This window comes from Stegostoma tigrinum, chromosome 20 (genome assembly GCF_030684315.1).
Source record: "Stegostoma tigrinum isolate sSteTig4 chromosome 20, sSteTig4.hap1, whole genome shotgun sequence".
In the NCBI taxonomy this organism is placed as follows: domain Eukaryota; kingdom Metazoa; phylum Chordata; class Chondrichthyes; order Orectolobiformes; family Stegostomatidae; genus Stegostoma; species Stegostoma tigrinum.
The window spans coordinates 46,551,004-46,570,154 of record NC_081373.1 but is presented as its reverse complement, the minus strand read 5'-3'; the positions used below and the strand labels follow the sequence as shown (position 1 = coordinate 46,570,154).

The 19,151-nt window shown below is 40.7% G+C and overlaps 1 protein-coding gene and 1 pseudogene across 10 annotated transcripts in view; both read right to left on the bottom strand.

The window, feature by feature from the left end:
- The window catches only part of sgms1b (sphingomyelin synthase 1b), a 158,173-nt gene that overhangs the window by 21,794 nt on the left and 117,228 nt on the right, over positions 1–19,151 (bottom strand). For all 10 annotated transcript variants that reach the window (XM_059653146.1, XM_048551312.2, XM_059653145.1 and 7 more), the window contains one exon: positions 2,375–3,281. In XM_059653146.1, the coding sequence (XP_059509129.1) occupies positions 2,375–3,003 (629 nt within the window). In that variant the 5' untranslated portion in view covers positions 3,004–3,281. The remainder of the gene's footprint in view (positions 1–2,374; positions 3,282–19,151) is intronic.
- On the bottom strand, positions 12,757–13,172 carry LOC125461930 (thioredoxin-like protein 4A; annotated as a pseudogene).

Here is a 19,151-nt window from a genome sequence, read left to right as displayed (position 1 = left end):
TCTAGCTCAGCCTTAAACATACAAAAAGGACTCTGCCCCCACAGTTTGCTACAGCAAGGTGTTCCACAGGCTCTCAAGCCCAGGAAATTTCTCATCTCAGACTTGAGTTGGCATCCCTTTGTTCTCTAATCCCAGGAGGGGGAGCATCCAGTCAGAATTTACCATATGAAGGCACCTTAAGAATCCTATAGGTTTCAATCAGATCACCCCTCACATTCCATTAGCCTTCCTGATTACCTGCTTCACCGATGTCCCAGCCTTCTGTGTTTTGTGCACAAAGGCCTGTGTGTTGCAGCTTTCTGCAGTTTTCATCCTTTTAAATAGTATTCTGTTAATTTAATAACTTCAAATTTTCCCACATTTGCAAACTTTTTGCTCACCTAATTCTCAATGTATCTCTAAACTATTTATATCCCTCGCACAACGTGCCATTCCATCTATTTTTGTATTGTCTGCAAATTTGGTTACAGTGCATTCACATCCTTCCTCAAAGTCTTCAATATATATTGCAAACAGTTGTGGTCACAGCACTGATCCCTGTGGAATCCCATTTTCCAAACTGAAATTGAACCGGTGATCCCCAGCTCTTCCTGCCTATGAGCCAATTCACTGTCATGCCAATAAACCACCCCCAACACCAGAAGATTTTATTGTATGACTTGACCTTTTCTAAGCTACCTTGTTGAATGCCTTCTGGAAGTCCAAATGCGTCACACTGGTTTCCCTCTATCCATTCTGGTTGAAAACTCTGTGAAAATACTATTAGTCAGACCTGATTTTCCTTTCAGGAAGCCAGACAGTGCCTGCACGATTAGATTATGATTTTCCAAATATTCTATTATTACTTCCTTAATAATTGATTCCAGCACTTTCCCAAATATACATGAGGCAAATCAACCTATAGTTACATGGTTTTTGCCCCCCTCTTTTTGAAGTGGCATGTCACATGAGCAGTTTCCAATCATCTAGTACTTCTCCAGAATTCAATGGTTTTTGAAAAATTACAACCAATGCACCCACTATCTCTGCCGTTAGCTCTTTTAAAATCCTAGGATGCAAGCACCAGGGCCAGGGATTGTCGGTCTTTAGCCCCATTTGTTTAAATCCAACTTTAGTGATGGTACTTAATTACTTCCCTGTATTCTTTAGTACTAATGGAGTGTTCTACTACAAAGACTGATGCAACATCTGTTTAACTTCTCTGAATTTCCTTTTTCTCCAAAATGGTCTTCCCAGATTCATTTGCTAAGGGGCCTACGTTCACTTTAAATAGATCAAAAGAGATGCCAAAGTTCTTATCAATTTTTACATTCTTTGCTGGTTTGCCCTTGTAATTTATTTTCTTTTCTTTTTAAGTCCTCCTTTGCTCGATTCTGAATTTACCCCAGTTTTAATGGCCATCATTGACTTTGGCTTCTTTATGTACTTTTCAACATACTACTCTCCTTAACTTTCACAGTTAGCCATGGTTGGTCAAAATGGTTCATTGCACGGTCTCAGTAAAGGGTGGCACTAGAACTCCTCATATTTATTCATGCGCTTTCAGGACATTTCATAAGCAAAAATTCATCCAGCTTTATTAGAACCAAAACAGTGCCAATTAATTTCCACCTTATTCAATACTATCTATTTTGTTGTGAGCATAAATTTTACACTCTCCTCTCCTGAAATGAAATGATAATGCTGAAGTAAAAGTTCTAGCTTTAGAATGGCCCACACTAACTGCAACATTAGACTGTAATTGCCATAAATGAGAACGAATATAGAAAACACATGGCTAGCATCATCCAGGGCATATTATGAGCTCAATCTTGTCAACTAGATGAAAACCTTGAGCATGCCTATATACACATGGCCGGTAACTTCTGAAAATGATTGCTTTCTCTCACCAATATTCAACTTTACAAAGCAGTTATGAGTGTCGATCACTGCACTGCTGTTATGTTGCAATAAGCCAAAATATATGGGACCATTTACTGAAAAGACGTTCAGCAGTCAAATTGAAATATGACAATATTACAATTACTTATAAAACACAACATTCCAAATTAAATTTGGTTTATTCATTCCTTATACATTTTAATTCTCACTATTATTCCCTCCGATGACTAAATTCAATTGGTTTAATCCATTATAGCACAAGCAAACTGATTTTTGCTTTGAAAGCAGCAGTTTTTCCAATGTTACAGAATAATGATTCCTTGTCTTAAAAATGATGCAACCCCAACGTAATTTGATTGTCTGACTTGCTGTGTTATGGAAGAATAACTACAAGCTAAAATACACAAGAACTGATCTCGTCTTAGTAATTCACTTATTTGAAGTTACATCAGACGTCAAAAAGGAAAACAAAGGTATTGCAAATTTTACTTACTTGTATTTCATTAGCACCCACTGAACCAGCCATAATCCTACAAGTATCATGCCATTAATTTCACAGATGGAGAAGGCCCATTCCACCCTGTTAAAATAGTCAAAAAATTTGTCCGGTAGAGGAGGCTGCTCCTCCTTGGGAGGCACACGTTCATGGACAACTGAGATCATCACTGTGGTAAGTAGAAAACAGGAAAGTGCATAAAGGAAAGCCACACCAGTCTTCCACCATTCCAGAGAGAATCGAAGTTGCTCCAGTTCTGGCATGGGGATTTGAACCATTTCTTTTCGATAACCATTTGCCAAACCAGTTCTTTTGGTTTTATTGTGGACGTCATTCTCACTGCCAGCATTTACAGAACACATGTTAAGATGACCATTGGCGTGACCATTTTTATGCACTTCAATGTGATGTTCCATCTTCAATGTTTCTATCTTTTCCAGCAGTTGCTGGCCATTGTCTGATGCAACAAGAGACAGAGGCGGTCTTTGGAAATCTTCTTGAGACAGTTTTAATAGGCCTTGGCCATCCAGCTTATTCTGAAACGCATCAGTGTACTCCTGCATGCCGTGTTCGGTGAGCCAGGCTAACACGTCTTTCGGTGACCATTCTACCACCTCCATCATCATAATAAACAATCAAATGTCAAACAAACTAAAAGTGGGCACTAGTTGGCAGCAGCATCTTCATAACTTATTTTACCCTTCCCAAGTGGGGGAAAAAGTTCTCTCCATGGCTTATTCATTTTGTCTTGAGAGCATTAACAAAATTTTATTTTCAAGAATCCAATTTGGCACACCAAGCGTATCTGTTGATTTGGTTTTTCTCTCAGCTAGTACGTTATGGCAACCTCATTGCTGGTATGTTTCATGTGCAATAAATTTCCATCATGAGGTGAGATGTGAACCTAGTGGGCAAGATGGGGTGAAGGGGAATGGAGAAACAAGGAAAAAAAAATTAGAAGTGCAAAAGCATATAAACCTTTCCATAAAAGCACAAAAATAAGCAGAACATTAACACAAAAAGTTAAGTCAAAAGGCTAATTTGAAACCTCCTGCTTAAATTTAGATTGATGTCACGACGCACGGCTACTCAACATTAAGATTTTCCAGCCAAGGTAAACCAAAAACTATGCTAGATTTCTGAAAGAGAACTTAGCAGTACAGAATACCTCAGCAAATGTACACACTCCAGATTAAACTGTGCCAAGTTTAATTGAATTTGCGCGAGGAAACAAAGATGACTAGGAATGATCAAGTGCTAACAGCAAACTGGAAACTCTTCCCAGAACTACATTTTTAATCACATGGTATGGGGACAGAGGGATAGCAAGATGGCAAGGCGACAGCAAAGTCGGAACAAGAGGGAATAAATGAGAGAAAGAGGGAGGAGGAAGAGGAGGAGGAAGAGGAGGAGGAAGAGGAGGAGGAAGAGGAGGAGGAAGAGGAGGAGGAAGAGGAGGAGGAAGAGGAGGAGGAAGAGGAGGATCGAGTGACAGAGGGAAAAGCAAGAGCATTTAGAAGCCCCTTTTACACCAGGAAGAAAGAAGCGTCTATAACCAGAGGGCTTCAGCTTAGAGGGAGAGAGGGCTACTGAAAGGGATAAGGATTGCACACGAAGCCACACAGCACAACAGGCAAGTTTATAGATAGTGAGAGAACCCTGTTAGCACCAGAACAGCCAAGTCCACTTTCAGAAAGAAGAAACACAGTGAAGCAGCTAAATGATTACTTGGAGAGCATTTTCTCTTGTAAAAGTAAAGGATTAACAATCAAGTACAATGTTAACTAAAATTGGAATATAAACAAACAGGTTTGGGGACCGTGGTAGTGACGCTATCTCTGACAGCTTCAAGCTCCACCTGACCCAGAAGTGTGGTCAAAGTATGTCCAAACTGATTAAAATAATATAAACACAAATACTACTAGAGGCATTAATTAAAATTAGCTCAGAATTATAATTAATTTAAATGCAATAAGAATGGTTGGGCAGGTGATAAGCTGCAGTAATATTGTACGTGCACTAGTGGACACCAGAGAAGGTGGAAGTGGAGGAGGCCTCAATCATTGCAGTTGTCCACTAGGCTGACTGCTTGATTGATTTATTGCCTCATGTATCGTAGTACAGAGAAAAGCTTCATTTACAAGCAGCACAGGCAGATCATAATAAGGATGTACAGATCAAAAAGGACTTAGACAGAGGCACAGGAGGTTACTTTTCACAGGGCATGCGCTAGGCAAGATCAATGTTAGCAACATCAGTGCTATTTGAGGCAAGGGCATCCATTCAGCAGTCTGATAACTACTGGGAAGAAGTTGTTCCTGAACCTGCTTGCGCACGCATTCAGGCTTCTGTGTCTTCTGCCTGATAGAAGAGACTGTAGGAGATCAATACCGGGGTGCGATGGGTCTTCGATAATGTTGGCAGCCTTTCCGCAGCATTAACAAGCTGGAGCTGCAACATGGATCAACAAACTTGCATTTATGCAAAGATATATTTGCTTGTAAGGATTAAACAGGAATATAGTAGTGGGTAAGGGAGAGCATACCCAGGTGAAAAGACACAGGCTTGTGCCATCTAGCTGGTCCCAAGGTTTGGAACCTCGTGGGCCACAACAACTGGATCCAGAAATGACAGGACTAGGAGAGGGGCTCGATTTGAGGATTATGACTAGCTAAATGCCCAACAAAAAAGCAGAACTACATAAGGTCATAATCAACCTCTAGATGACAACTTAAGCTTTGAGCAAATTGGCAGACAGTAAATAAGACTACAGTCCAATGTATAGCTCAAAGACTGATGCAAAAGTAGCTGTGGAGAAAGTGGGATCTTTACAATTGAGACACAGTTTTCATCTGAACCATTGTGGGGGCCAAGGTTCCAGCAAATCGTGTAGCAAGGGGGTGCCAAAGGATAAACTATTACAGCTGGTTAGAGATATGGCTAATGATAATCAGAATCAGGCAGGAAAGAACAGCATACAAAAAGGGCTCAAGCAGTTAAGAACAGAGTTTGCAAGAATACCAGAAGTGAGAATTAAAGACTCTGCACTGCTCGGTACCTGAATATATGAGTGTTCATAACAACACAAGTAAACTGATAACACAAACAGAAGTAAATTGATAACACAAACAGAAGTAAATGCTTATGACCTAATAAGCATTTCAAAGGTGTGGCTGTAGGGTGGCCAAAGCTGGGTGTTAAACAGTCATGGGTCCCTGGCATTACAGAAGCATAGGAAGCTAGAAATAAAAAAGTGATTGATATTTCTGTTTAATAAAGATAACATTAGTACAGGAGTGAGAGGTCACCTGCATTCAAAAGATGAAGGTACAACAGATTTTACAGAGATAAGCCACAAAGTTAAGTGGTCCAGGGACTAGTGCAGTTAATGACACGGTCTAAAATTGGAGATGAGAAGTCAAGTATATGTTTTTGTGCCAAGTGGAAAAGTCACCACAATGTGAAGAGCTGAAAATGGCAGCACTTATGATCTGTAGTAAAATCTAAACATCTAAAGCCATTTCAAATATTAGACTTTCAGTAGACTTATTGACTACAGTTCCACTTTCAACAGCATAATTCCAAACAAACTCACCTCCAAACTGAGACTAGGTCTCAGCTCCCCTGCTCTGTAACAAGATTGTGGTCCAAGAAGTCAATCAGTAAGAATACCCAACAGCACCACCTCTACCACAATCCTCAATACTGATGGCCCACAAGGCTACATACTCAGTACCTGACTATACTCCTTATACACTCATAACAATGCAACCAGATTCTGAACCAGCTCCATTTATAAGTGTGCTGACAGCACCACCGTTGTAGGTTGGACCTCAAATGATGAGAGAGTGTGCAGGAAAGATATTGAGTGCTTAGCTGCATGGTGTAAAGGCAACAATCTCTCCACCAATGTCAGCAAAATGAAGGAGCTGGTCATTGACTAGAGGAAGTAGAGTGGAGGGCACTTTCTCACCTGCATCAATGGTGCTGAGGTGAAGAACGTGAAAGTGTCAAGTTCCTGAACCATTAACAATCTGTCCAGGTCCACCCACATCGACACAACAGTCAAAGCACCACAACATCTCTACTTCCTCAGGAGGCTAAGGAAATTCAGCATGACCAAAAGGAGCATAGGATACTTTCTGTGGGACATCTATCTGGATGCACCACACAGTGTGTTTATGGCAACTGCTCTTCCCAAGACCAGAAGAAACTACAGAGTTGTGAACACAGCCCAGTCCATCACAGAAACCAGTCTTCCATCCATGAACTCCATCTGTGCCAAAGACCACTTCCATCCCAGTTATCCTTCTGTTAGGCAGAAGATATAAACATTTGAAGACAACTGGACTCAAAACCAGCTTTTTCCCCGCCTGTTATCAGACTTTTGAATGGACCACACAAACGTTCATTTGGATCTCTTTCTCTGTACCTTTTCTGCAGCTGTAATACTGTATTCTGCATGGTGTTCTGTGATTCTGATGCACTTCGTATGGTACAATCTGCTTGTGCAGCAGACATGCTAACGATTTTCACTGTATCTTGGTACACATGACAACAATAAATCAATTTCCAGCAACACGTGGGTAGAGGTTTTAGAACATGATGGTAACTCCCAAGTTTTTCTCAGTCCCTTGATAGCAGCACCAAAGAAATAACTTGACAAGTCCCAATACAAGAAGTGAATTAAAATTAGCATGATCTTGGCATGTAGAAAACTAACATGGGCTTCAATAAGCAGGTGACCAGCAGAATCAGAAATACACAGTAATTATCACAAAGCCTCTATACTAAATTTTTCAATTTATCCACCCAACCAGTCAGAAGGGAAAACTCATGGTGTGCCAACCCAGTTAACAAGAGAAAAGCATAGTATAAATTAAATGGGTATTATACTTTCATTGTTAATGCCAAGTGTAGCATACAATACTTCCACTCATTGTTTTATGTAAATTGATAGCCTTCACGGAACAATAAGAAAATAGCAATATTAAAAAGGGAAAGAAAATCATGCAATGGAGCATAACTGATTAAGAAAAGTTGACGTGGCAAGCAACTGTAGTCTCTTCCAACTATAGTTATTGTCTTATTTCGGTGGTTGCAAACAAATATGCCTGCTTCATTCTGCCATATATACTATGCTGCAGAAAAGCCATAAATTATTAGTTTGTCTAAAGCATACTAGATAGAGAATAATTTGATAGAAGAACAAGAGAAAAAAGTGAGAGTAATAAGAGAACAAGCTCCCTCTATTGCACACCGGTTGATGTTGGTTATTCCAATTTAATATTCAATGGAAACAAAAACTGAACGGTGTGCGTTCATGGCAGCTGATCCACTGACCTAGCTTCTAACATACCATTTATGCAAACTCACCAACGCAGAATACCAAAGGAAATGCTACCCCTCGCAGGAAAAAGTTAAACCACTGTCTCATTGGCCTGTTATAGCTGCTCAGGCTGAATACAAAACACTTTTGACACTCTCTCTCTTTACTACTCAGATAATACACCTCCCCTCAAAGCTTCGCCATTATTAAGTAACCAATATCAGCCTAAGAAAAATAATGGTCATATCATTTGATCTCTGTAAGGCCTTTCCATTCCTGCAAAACACAAGGATTATGGGACATCATCTGATAAATCAACCACTTATACTGCCACTGTGAAATACAAAGTACAAACGCATGCACTCCTTGAAAATGATTATCTCAGTGATGGTTTGTTTTTGCAGCGGTAGGAGGAGGAATTTGGATCTTCACAGTCTTTAACATTGATGAATGCCCTGCGACATTCCCCAACAGCTGCAACGTCTACACAGGTAGATGAATAGAAGTCCTGAGCCTTGGGCATTCTACAGATTTAAGAAAAACCCTCTAGCTGTTTGGCGCAACCCATACAGATTGAATACAATTACATATTACAACAAAATGTCTGTAATACATGTTACCAAGTGCAAACTGCAATTCCACAAGTCTCCCGAGACAAGCAGATCACCAAACCATTCAATGTCAATTGTCATTCAGCAATACTGATAGCAACACGCTGGCATTGCTAGTGACTACAGGTCTCATTCTGTAGATGGCAATTCACCAGTGTCCTTCATGTTTATGCAGCACTACACACAGAGATCAAGGTAATAGACATTTAGCAATCATATGACCTCACTGTAATCCACCATTTCTGACTTGGGGTTTCTTTGCCATTCTTGGCTGCTGTTAATCTTCTTCGTATCCAAACGGAGACAGATTCGTGGCACTACATGAAATAAGGCCATCATTTCAGTATTATTTATGCTTCCCATGAAGAATTAGCCTGTGCTATTTTTATTATAACTGTGGAGATCATTAACGATCTCTGAATGGAAGATGAGGAAGAAGAAATTTGCAGGACTCAACTACTATTCAGTTCGATCTAAACAAGTGAAAAAACACACACTGTACTTGTGCATCATTGATGTTATTCTAGTTTTTACTTAGCACCATTTAAGGTTATGTACAAAGAAGTGAAAGATCATTAAAATTAAGAAAAAATTCTTACAACTTCATGTTCAGTATGTGCTTATTCTGATTTGGACAGGTTATTTCGCTTTTGCTGACATGAGGAGTGTGTTTAGGTGGGGTTATATAAATTACAGCGGGAAGAACATAATGATCTTTAACCTCAATTTCTGAAGTGCACATTATTTCCACCATTAGAGCAAATAAAAACAGCCTGAGCCAGGTATTTCTTGGTACTCGAGGGCTGGGCATTGTGAAGTCTTTATTGACTTTGTGTCTCATTTTAATTTTGTTTTTCAACACTTCATTAAAATATCAAGCCATTAAATCAGTTAGCACAGAAGAGCTTTTCTGTAAGCGTTCCTCAAATGTAACTTTTGACAATCATTCTGAACAAATTCCTTTTAAGTTATATGGGGAAGTTATTATGAGGTCCTTTAAAGTACTTCACAGTTCTGCAGCCATTAAACTTAACGCAATATGCTCTCATCTGAACAGAAATTAGATTCAAGTTTAAATAAATGCGTTTCCTTTTCTACTGGCAACCTATCCAATCCCCAAGCTAGTGCCATTTTTATCAAACATTTTGCTACATATTTTTTCATTAATAATCTATAACACACAAAAGAACTGATGTCATTTAAAGTGTATTAAATAATTCAGTTTCAGAGATAGGGCTACTGCTTTGTAATAATTATATGCAATATATTTTGTTCAGCAAAAACAAGCAGTGGAACTGCTTCATATTTAATACTTTTGGAGCACACTATTTAGTTTTCATCACTTCCACTCGAGTAGCATAGTCATGGAAGATACTACAACTGGCCAGACTACTTATGACCACCAAATCTTTTGCCTGGGATTCCATGTACAATCAGCATCCACCCTCTCCACTTCTACTGCTCCCTCAATATGTGGCTACATGGTGCCCTATAAGGGACAACAGTTCTGCAAAAACATACCAGAAGAATCAAACTTTTCAAGAACACGGACAGAACACAACATTGTTGCAGTGTTTTTTGCAGAAAGGACAGGAGGTAAAACACTAGAAAATAACAGCAACAGGACCTTGACTAAGTGCATTAAGTTCGATTGTTTCTTAGATGTGAAAAGGACATCAATGCACTGTGATTTCAGGTTGGGAACACTCATTGGACAACCACTGGTGCACAGAGGGACTCCATGATGACTGGGTGTTGCAGGGGCTGGAGTTTTTTTTAAAATTCACTTATAGGTCATGGACATCACTGGCTGGACAGCAATTATTACCAGTATCAAAACATCCCTTGAGAAGGTGGTGAGCTGCTTACTTGAACCACAGTAGCTTGACCCACAATGCACTGAGGGAATTCCAAGATTGTGACTCAGCAAAAGGGAAGGAATGGCGATATTTGGAGGGGAACTTGCAGGTGGTGGTATTCCCATGTATCTGCTGCCCTCATCTTTCTATTTGGAAGTAGATGTCAGTTTGGAAGATGCTGTTTAAGGTGAATTTTTTTTTAAACAGTGCACCATGTACATAGCATGCACTGCTGCTACTGAGTGTCGGTGGACAAGGAAGTGGATGTGATGGCAATCAAATGGACTGCTTTGTCATGCATGCTGTCAAACTTCGAGTGTTATTTGAGCTGCACTCCTCCAGGCAGGCGGAGTTCTTCATAAATGACTGCAAGGTAAAAATAATCCCCTAGAAATCAGTGACCCTAACAATGTAGAATTTACTATTGAGAGAGGGAGAGAGGGAGAGAGGGAGAAAGGGAGAGAGGGAGAGAAACTGATCTCAGAGTCACTTATGCTATTCTTAAATAAGGGTAATTACAAAGGAATTAGGGATGAGCAAACTGGAGTGGACAGAGAAGAGTTTAGCTGCAAACACTTCAGGAACAATGGCAGCTATTTTGATAAAACCTCATGGCCCACAAAGGTATACCCAAGTGAGATAATGGGTGGCAAAGATTAGTGGTAAAGCAGAGGATTCAGAAAGTTTTAAGGAATGACAAAAGATTACCAAAACAACAAAATAAATTGTGATGGCAAATGTGCAAAAACGCAATTCAGCAAAACAGTTATGATTCTTGCGTTTCTCTCCAATCCAGAAGAAAGAGACACCAAAAGAAAAAGAACTGTCCCTGTTGATTTTTAACTTCACTCAAGCAGGAGACAAATGAAGCTTCTGGTTGCAGCAGCCAGCAGGAACCTTCTGAACCAACTAAGCACCTTCCTGGGTCTTTCAGAGCACTGACTCCACCCACTCAAGAAGAACACTCAAGAACTCAAAAGCTGTTTACCAACTACCTATGTGAAGGAGACATGATTAGCGCCACTGTGACAATAGCCCTCTGCAAGAGATACAGGTCTAAACACATCTCTTAAATGACACAGTTTCTTCAAATTGCAACTATGTTATCTCACTGTCATTAAGTGTAGTACAGTCAGCCTTGGTTCCTTTTGTTTTCTTTGTTGAGGCACAGTGGTGTCAAAACTAAAATCAGGGTAGATGCCCACACTTGATCACCAGATGCAAAATGTGTGCATATGGGAAGACCCAAACTAGGTTAGCTATGCTTAGATGGCCTGTACAATGGTTTTCTACAGGATAACTCCCAACACATGGCCACTCACTGCAGCAGGCATTTGGAAATGCAGCACAGTTAAGAGTCTGTGCCAGTAAGGACTACAAACTAGGAGAATGCATGCCAAAGAGTGACTGTACAAACTGAATGTCTGCTTATAAGAATTGTAATCAAGTAAAACACCTTTGTTGAAGAGGTGGTGAAAAACTGTACTTAAGAAAAGAGTTAATATTTCTAGCACAGTGACCTTTTATCATTTCTGACAGAGGGTCGCTGGACTCGAGACATTAACTATGTTTCTATCTGCCACACCCAAGTTTCTCCAGCACTTATACCCGAGTGAGATTCCATGGCAGGGCATGCAATACTTAAAGTGGTCTGGCATTGGAAAAGTGGGGTACCATACCCTACGCCAGATAGAGATAGACAGTGCAGCAGAGGAGCAGGCCAAGTCATACGTTAAGTCCCCTAACATGGTGAAATGGCAGCCGAGGTCTTCTGGTATCCAGTCCATCAAAGATGACAGATGTCCTAGAAAATAGCACTACAGGACTTCTTGGAAGTTTTCATTTTTTTTTCCCCTTTCATGGGGTCAGAGCATTGCTGACAAGGTCAGCATTTGGTGCCCATCCCTAATGACACTTGAACTGAGTGGCTTGCTAAGCTGATTTTGAGGGCAGTTAGAATCAAACTCGTTGCTATGGGTTTGCAATCACACGTAGCGAATGTCCTTCTCTGAAGCAATTTAGTGAGCCTGGCTTTTTTGTGAGAACCAGTTAATAGCTTTCTGGTCACAATTACTGAAACTAGCTATCAATTACAGATTTTCATGAACTTTAAGTTCCGCCAGCTACCACAAGGGGATTTAGCCAATGACCCCAGAGGATTAGTTTGGGCCTCTGAATTACTACTTAAGTGACATTACCACAATACCACAGTGTCCCCATACCAGTTTAAAAAAAACTGCCCAAGAAGTTACAGCTTCAGATGAGGAATTTCCCTGGTCCCTCTGAAATAGGCACCAACTGAGTTACTTATCTAAATAGTTACTGAAGAGAAAAACCTAGTCCATTTCCTGGGTAACTACAAAACTGACTCCCAAATCTCTCATTAGCCAACCGTGACCCAATTCTGCCCCACCACTTGATATCCCCCGCCCCCCCTCAAGGCCTTAGATTCCCAAAGCTGACACCCAGGCTCTTGGATCCCACTATCCACTTTGATCACTTGCCACCCTACCCACTAACCATCTTTCCATTGTGATTCCAAAAACTTTGGGACATTTAAAGCATACATACAAAAATTCCTTAATATCTACAATTGGTGGAATTGTCCTTTGGAGATACTAGAAGACTCCTTTCCCTTGTGGGCTCCTCTGTAAACAGTCTCAAATATCTCTCACCTGTTTGTCTTTCATGGGCCAATTAATTTTGCCATTGATGCCTGTGCCTAAATCAATCATGGTGTGCTTGTTTCTAAAGAAAAATGTAACTGTGTATGGATTGTACAACTCATACAAGTTAAACTAATCAGGTATCTGTGATATCCACGAGATAAATAACGGCACCATTCTTCACTTCTCCTGCAATATCATACAAGGCATCATCTATCTTCATACGGTTGAATCCCAATCATGACCAATGCAAATGACAGCAACACAATCTGCCTCTGACACATTAGCCACTTGCCAGTCATTGTGAAGGTGGGGAAGCAGATATGTCATTCTGGCAAACAGCTGCATTGCTTTCAATACCTGCTATGATTTGGACACTGATTTCCAAGGCTGACAGTGTCCCATTGCTTCCTCTGTGCACACCAAACAGCTGTAGCCTCTCCACCACCCCAGCCCTCCCCCCGTGTGGCCCTGGTTCTTGCTCCAAAGCGTCTGGCAACCTAGATGGTGACCGACTTTGACACCTTACTGTGACGAAAAACTGAACTAACTCCACAGAGGCCCGTATCTGTCATCCATGTATAAATAAAGTGAGAGTCTTGGCAATGATCCAGCTCCCTCAGAGTGAAAAGAACCTCTGACACTTCTCATCTTATCTGTCAGCTAGGGGTCCCTAATTGGGGCTGTTAATCAGGTCTAATCAGGGAACTCATTTTACAAGGTTCACCTTTTTTACCTCCTTACAACCACTACATCCTTCCAAGTCCAAAGATATAGCTCCTACTGGGACATTTCAACATCAGGTCTGGTTCCTCCATCTCCGCCTCTGATACGGGCAGCATATAATACACAATAACTTGCCTCTTTCAGATGGACATCTTGGAAGAAAGTCATCCTCTTCTTCAAAGGTACAGGCAGAAATCAGAAGGCTGGAAAACAAAAGAATCACCAAACTGGTGCAGTTTGCGAAATGAGTAGCACCAGTCACATCAATTGTGGAGTCCCATGGGTCGATTCCTCTTTGTGGGAGTTTTAAACAAACCACTTTATGCAGCTGGATAAATATTCAACCCATTGCATAGAAGATTTATACTCAAAACCAGCAAAGGGTCTGTCCCTCATGAAGCTGGACATGAGCCATGCGTACTTGTGACTGTGGTTAAATGACAAATTCCCAGAAGTATGCTGCAATTAATACTCACAAGAGCTATTCCCATGGTCCCTACATCAAACTTTGTACCTTGAAGCAAACTTGTCTCTTGCTAAACGGAGTCATGTGTCCAGCAGTGGCACTCCTGATGCCATTTCAAAAGCCATCTTCGAAGCTCATTCATGTGACTATTTTGAACAAAGTAAAGCTTAAGCCAAATTTCAATTTGTTTTGCTAAAATTAAGGTCGTGAAACTACAGAGTTAAATCAAAAAGGCATTTTTAACAATAATCTGGACAAGAAAAATAAAAGCTTCTAAACTGACGATCATGCATTTTTGGTTTCCAAGTCACTTGTGCACATTAGCAAAGTCTGTCAGAGGAAATGAAGCACAGATGAATCAGTACTGTGGCTCAAAAGATACAAGTTAAAATTAAATAAAATTCAAAAAGTAGGAAATGAGACTGGCCAACTAGAAGTGGGTGTGCTGCATTAAGTTTTCATGCAAAATGAAGCACACTTGTTCTGGAGTTCATGCATTGAATCATGTCTCAAAATGATCACATTTTCAGTGATTTGGCATACAGCAATTCCCTAATTAAAAGATGACTCATAACTTTGTTTTGTTTAATATTATTTAATACAATAGTGACAAACATGTATACAGAGTTTCAGTTTAACACAGCTTCCTACAGGTTTCCTGTGTGGCCTGCATGTGTCATCTCTCGACACCTTGGCCCATGCTTTTTCCCTGACACTCGGTCACTCTGGCCTTCCTCCAATTCCTGTCCCTGCCTTCAGTCCCTTGACATCCTCTCTCAAACCTCTGCCCCAGGTACAAATGGCATCCCGAGTTCATGCCTTTAAAATCTTTGGTGTCCGTTCCTATTCTGGCTGGCATTCTGAACTTGCACTGAATTCCGGTACTGCCACTTCCACCACTAGATGGTGGAAGTTTCCGGTTTGTAGGGTGGGGTGTGGTGCATCGGAATGTTCCATCATGTAGGGAGGGTTGATTCTTGGTTTTGGGACACAGCATCATGGAGGGAATACTGAAGTCCTACATCTCAACTCTCTCCTAACCTTGCCCCTGTCAATTTCATCCGTCCTACCCTAACGCATCTTTGACCTGAAATCCTGCAATGCCCCCAGGCCTGTGACAAGTACATTGCCATCAGCTACCACCAGTCAATGGCACTGATGTAAAAGAAGAGTTGTCAACTTTTAGTTGGTTCGCAGTTCTCCAAGTGCAGGATTTACATCCCTAGGGTCCTTAATACAAGAGAAGGCCGGCACTGACCGCTAAGTGTGTCATTTCCTGTGGAAAAACAACTCATGAATATTGTCAAACTATACTGTACAAATGCCTTCAACACTTCTGCTGGATTTTGACGGCAGTTACAATGTTAACTTGTTGCATATTTTGGAGGAAAATCAGATCCAAACAGTAGTTAGCTGGGTTGCTGGTACAACATTTGGGTAAAGCATAATGCCAGGCATCTTTCAAATAAAAACGCTTACATTTATTTTCTACCCGTCACAACCTCAAGATGTCTTATAGCACTTTGCAGGGGGTAATATGCTTTTTGCAGTGGAGACACTATCATAATGAACTGGATATGTTAAGACACCTCTTTAAGGCAGTTGTGAGTTGAGCCCAGAGCAAGGCACATCACCACTGTGACATAAGAGCCCCTAGTCATTACAGATGCAGAGAGACTTTCCTGGGCTAACAAAAAAACTGCAGCTACAGCTCCTGTGTAACGCTCCTGTGAAACACTCCTATGTATCACAAAGGACTGCACAATCAGAGCGAACAAGGTTAATAATGGGGGATAGGGTCCAGAGGCAAATTTGCAAGTACACAGGCAGCAAATAATGAGATAACACGGTACGAAGCTGGATGAACACAGTAGGCCAAGCAGCATTAGAGGAGCAGGAAAGCTTGATGTTGCAGGTCGGGACCCTTCTTCAGAAATTCCATTTCTGGAGAAGGGTCTCGACCCGAAATGTCAAGCTTTCCTGCTCCTCTGTTGCTGCTTGGCCTGCTGTGTTCGTTCAGCCACACACCGTTTTATCTCAGATTCTCCAGCATCAGCAGTTCCTACTATCTCTGTAGCAAATAATGAGAAGTGAGCGTACTTCTGATGTGTTGGACTGGGGCGGACAAAGTTCAATGTCGCACAACACCGAGCTTATAGTTCAACAGGTTTATTTGAAATCACAAGCATTCGAACTACTGCTCCTTCACTAAGTGAACATAGTCAGACTTCACCTGATGAAGGAGCAGCACTCTGAAAACTTGAGATTTCAAATAAACCCTTGGACTATAACCCAGTGTTGTGCAACTTCTGACTGAATGTACATCCAGCAGGTCATTGCATTCAGGTCAAAACAGCATAGCTTATCTATTGCTGTATTTGCTGCATTGCTACTTCACATCAACAGTCTTATGTTATTGCGATAAGTTGTGTGCTTTCTCACCAAGCTCCAAAGCAATCTGAGAGGACTAGTGACAAGTTCATATTTTTTACGTTACTTAAGATGCTTCCCGACAGGTTACTATCTCCCACTCAGCACATTTACATCAACCCATGTGCGCATTTACAAGCACTGGTGCAGGAATTATCTAGTAAGATTCATCATCATTGTCATTCATTTTCTTCAAAGAAATTGCATACTTTCAAGCTAGGTTAACTAGGTTACACACATGGAAAGAATGAAGACATCAATACTCCAAGATGCGGCTTTTCTTCCATTTGTGGCCCCTAAACTTATCCTTTCACAAATTACACGACAGGTGCACATTTCAACAATTCCTGGCAGGCATGCTCATTTGTCGAAAATAGGTCTTCTGTAGATTTGTATCCGATCATGCTGACATTCTCTCATCAGGTCTGTTCTTTGTCTGGAAGTTAACGGAACCTGTTGCTCCTTGTTAAGAGAACCGAAATTCCGCAACTCATTTCAAATATATAAACAGATTTTTTTTCTGATGGCGGCATGATGGCTCAATGGTTAGCACTGACACCTCAAAGTGCCAGAAACGCAGGTTCAATTCCAGTCATGGGCAACTGTCTGAGTGGAGTCTGTATATTCTCTCCATGTCTACATGGGTTTCCTCCGCGTAGTCTGGTTTCCTACCACAACCCAAAGCTTGTGCCGATTAGGTGGACTGCCCATGGTAAACTGCCCATAATGTCCAGATTAGGTGGATTAACCATGGTAAATGTGGGGTTATCGAGAGAGTGAGGGAATGGGGTGGGCTTTTCAGAGATTTGAGACAGACTCAATGGGCCAAGCTTGTCTCCTTCCTCACTGTAGGGATTCTATGATTCTAATGGTAAGCAAACAGGCACATGCACTATTTTCTGTCTTCAATGTTAAGAATAAATTAGCAAACCAAGCAGTTACTGAGTGTACATGGTTCAATTTGAGTTCTGAAAAGTCACTGGGCTCGAAATGTTAACTTGGTTTTTCTCTCTACAGATGGTGTTAGACCTATTAAACATCTCTCGTATTTTGGGTTTTGACTTCAGATTTCCATCTGTGGTGTTTTGCTTCTAAATGACTTCAGATATTCTTTATTAATCAGTTGAGAGACACAGGTTAAAGCCCTGTGTGACTTGCTCCAAGTTGTACCTCACTCACATGGGCACCATTCTTTTTATTTACAAGGATAAGAATGGGAAATGTTGGAAACACTCATCGAATTTGCTGTACCTTGGGAGAGAACTGTTACAACTTTCCACATTCCTCAACAATGGGTGACAAAGATGTTGAAATATCAACAGTTTCTCACTCTCTCCATAGATACTGCTAGCCTTATACATCTCCAGAAATTTTCAATTTTTATTTCAGATTTCCATTTCAGAAATTTGATTATGTCATTCTTTTGTGCATTAGGGAAGCATGAGCCTCTCCAAGCTTCGCTCAAAGTTGATGAATTGTGTTAACAGGCTGGTTATTTTTAAAAGCAGCTTCAGGCCAGGGCAGTGTTAGAACACATTTAGTGCAAAACCCAGCCAGGAGAAATCACCCGTATCATATTCAGCTCATCGAGTCCATAGCAACCCTCTAAACAGCATCCCACCCAGAGGCACCCCATCCCTGTACTTCCCATGGCTCACCCCCCCCCCACAACCTGCACATTCCTAGGCATCATGCAATACAGCACAGCTAATTCATCTAACTTGCACATCTTTGGACACAGGAAACCAGAGCACCAGGAAGAAATCCACACAGATACACAGGGAATGTGCAAACTCCATACAGACAATTGCCTGGGGATGGATTCAAACCGGAGTCCCTAACACTAAGCCAGCATACTCCCAGTAATGATATGGACAAGATGATTTCAATCATAATAACAGAAATTGCCTGATCAGGTTGAGTACAAAATTTTATTCCAATCATTTATCTAGCATAGAAAGTAGAAATATTCAAAAATATGTTTTTAAGGCAAGGCTAGATAAATTTTTGAACAACAAAAGAATTAAGGGTTATGGTGAATGGGTGGGTAAGTAGAGCTGAGTCTCAAAAAGATCAACCACAATCTTATTAAATGGTGGGGCAGACTCGAGGGGCCGGATGACCTACTCCAGCTCCTAGTTATTATGTATGTTCTTATATACTCATTAAACTTTACAAGTCCATCTGTAACACGATACACACACAGTGTGATACCAACTTCACACTCAATCACAAACAGTTGATGCTAACAAGGAAAGGTGGTCCAACAGTCCCAGCAGACTGTTTAAGTTGCCTCAGCTGCATGGGCTTTGTACTGTCAGAAGTCGACCCACAAAATTAGATTTTATAATTTTTAAAATAAAGATTTTATACACAATTGCAGTAACAAGAAAAATAAATCATTTGGAGTCCTGACCAGGTCCAGAGACTCCTTTCAAAAGGAATCAAATGTACTTCAAGATTCCACACACGTATCCCAAAGTATTCCCATTCTAATATGGAAAAACAAATTCTTCAGCTGCAGGCTTTTACTTTTTTAAAATGAACAAATAAACTTATTTTCCATTAACATACACAGTTTTCCATAGAACGATAACATGCCTCAGTTCACGTCTGAGAATGACAATTCACATTGAATATTTTCAATTACAGTGAGCATCAAGTTTTATGAGAGAAAGTAAGGAAAG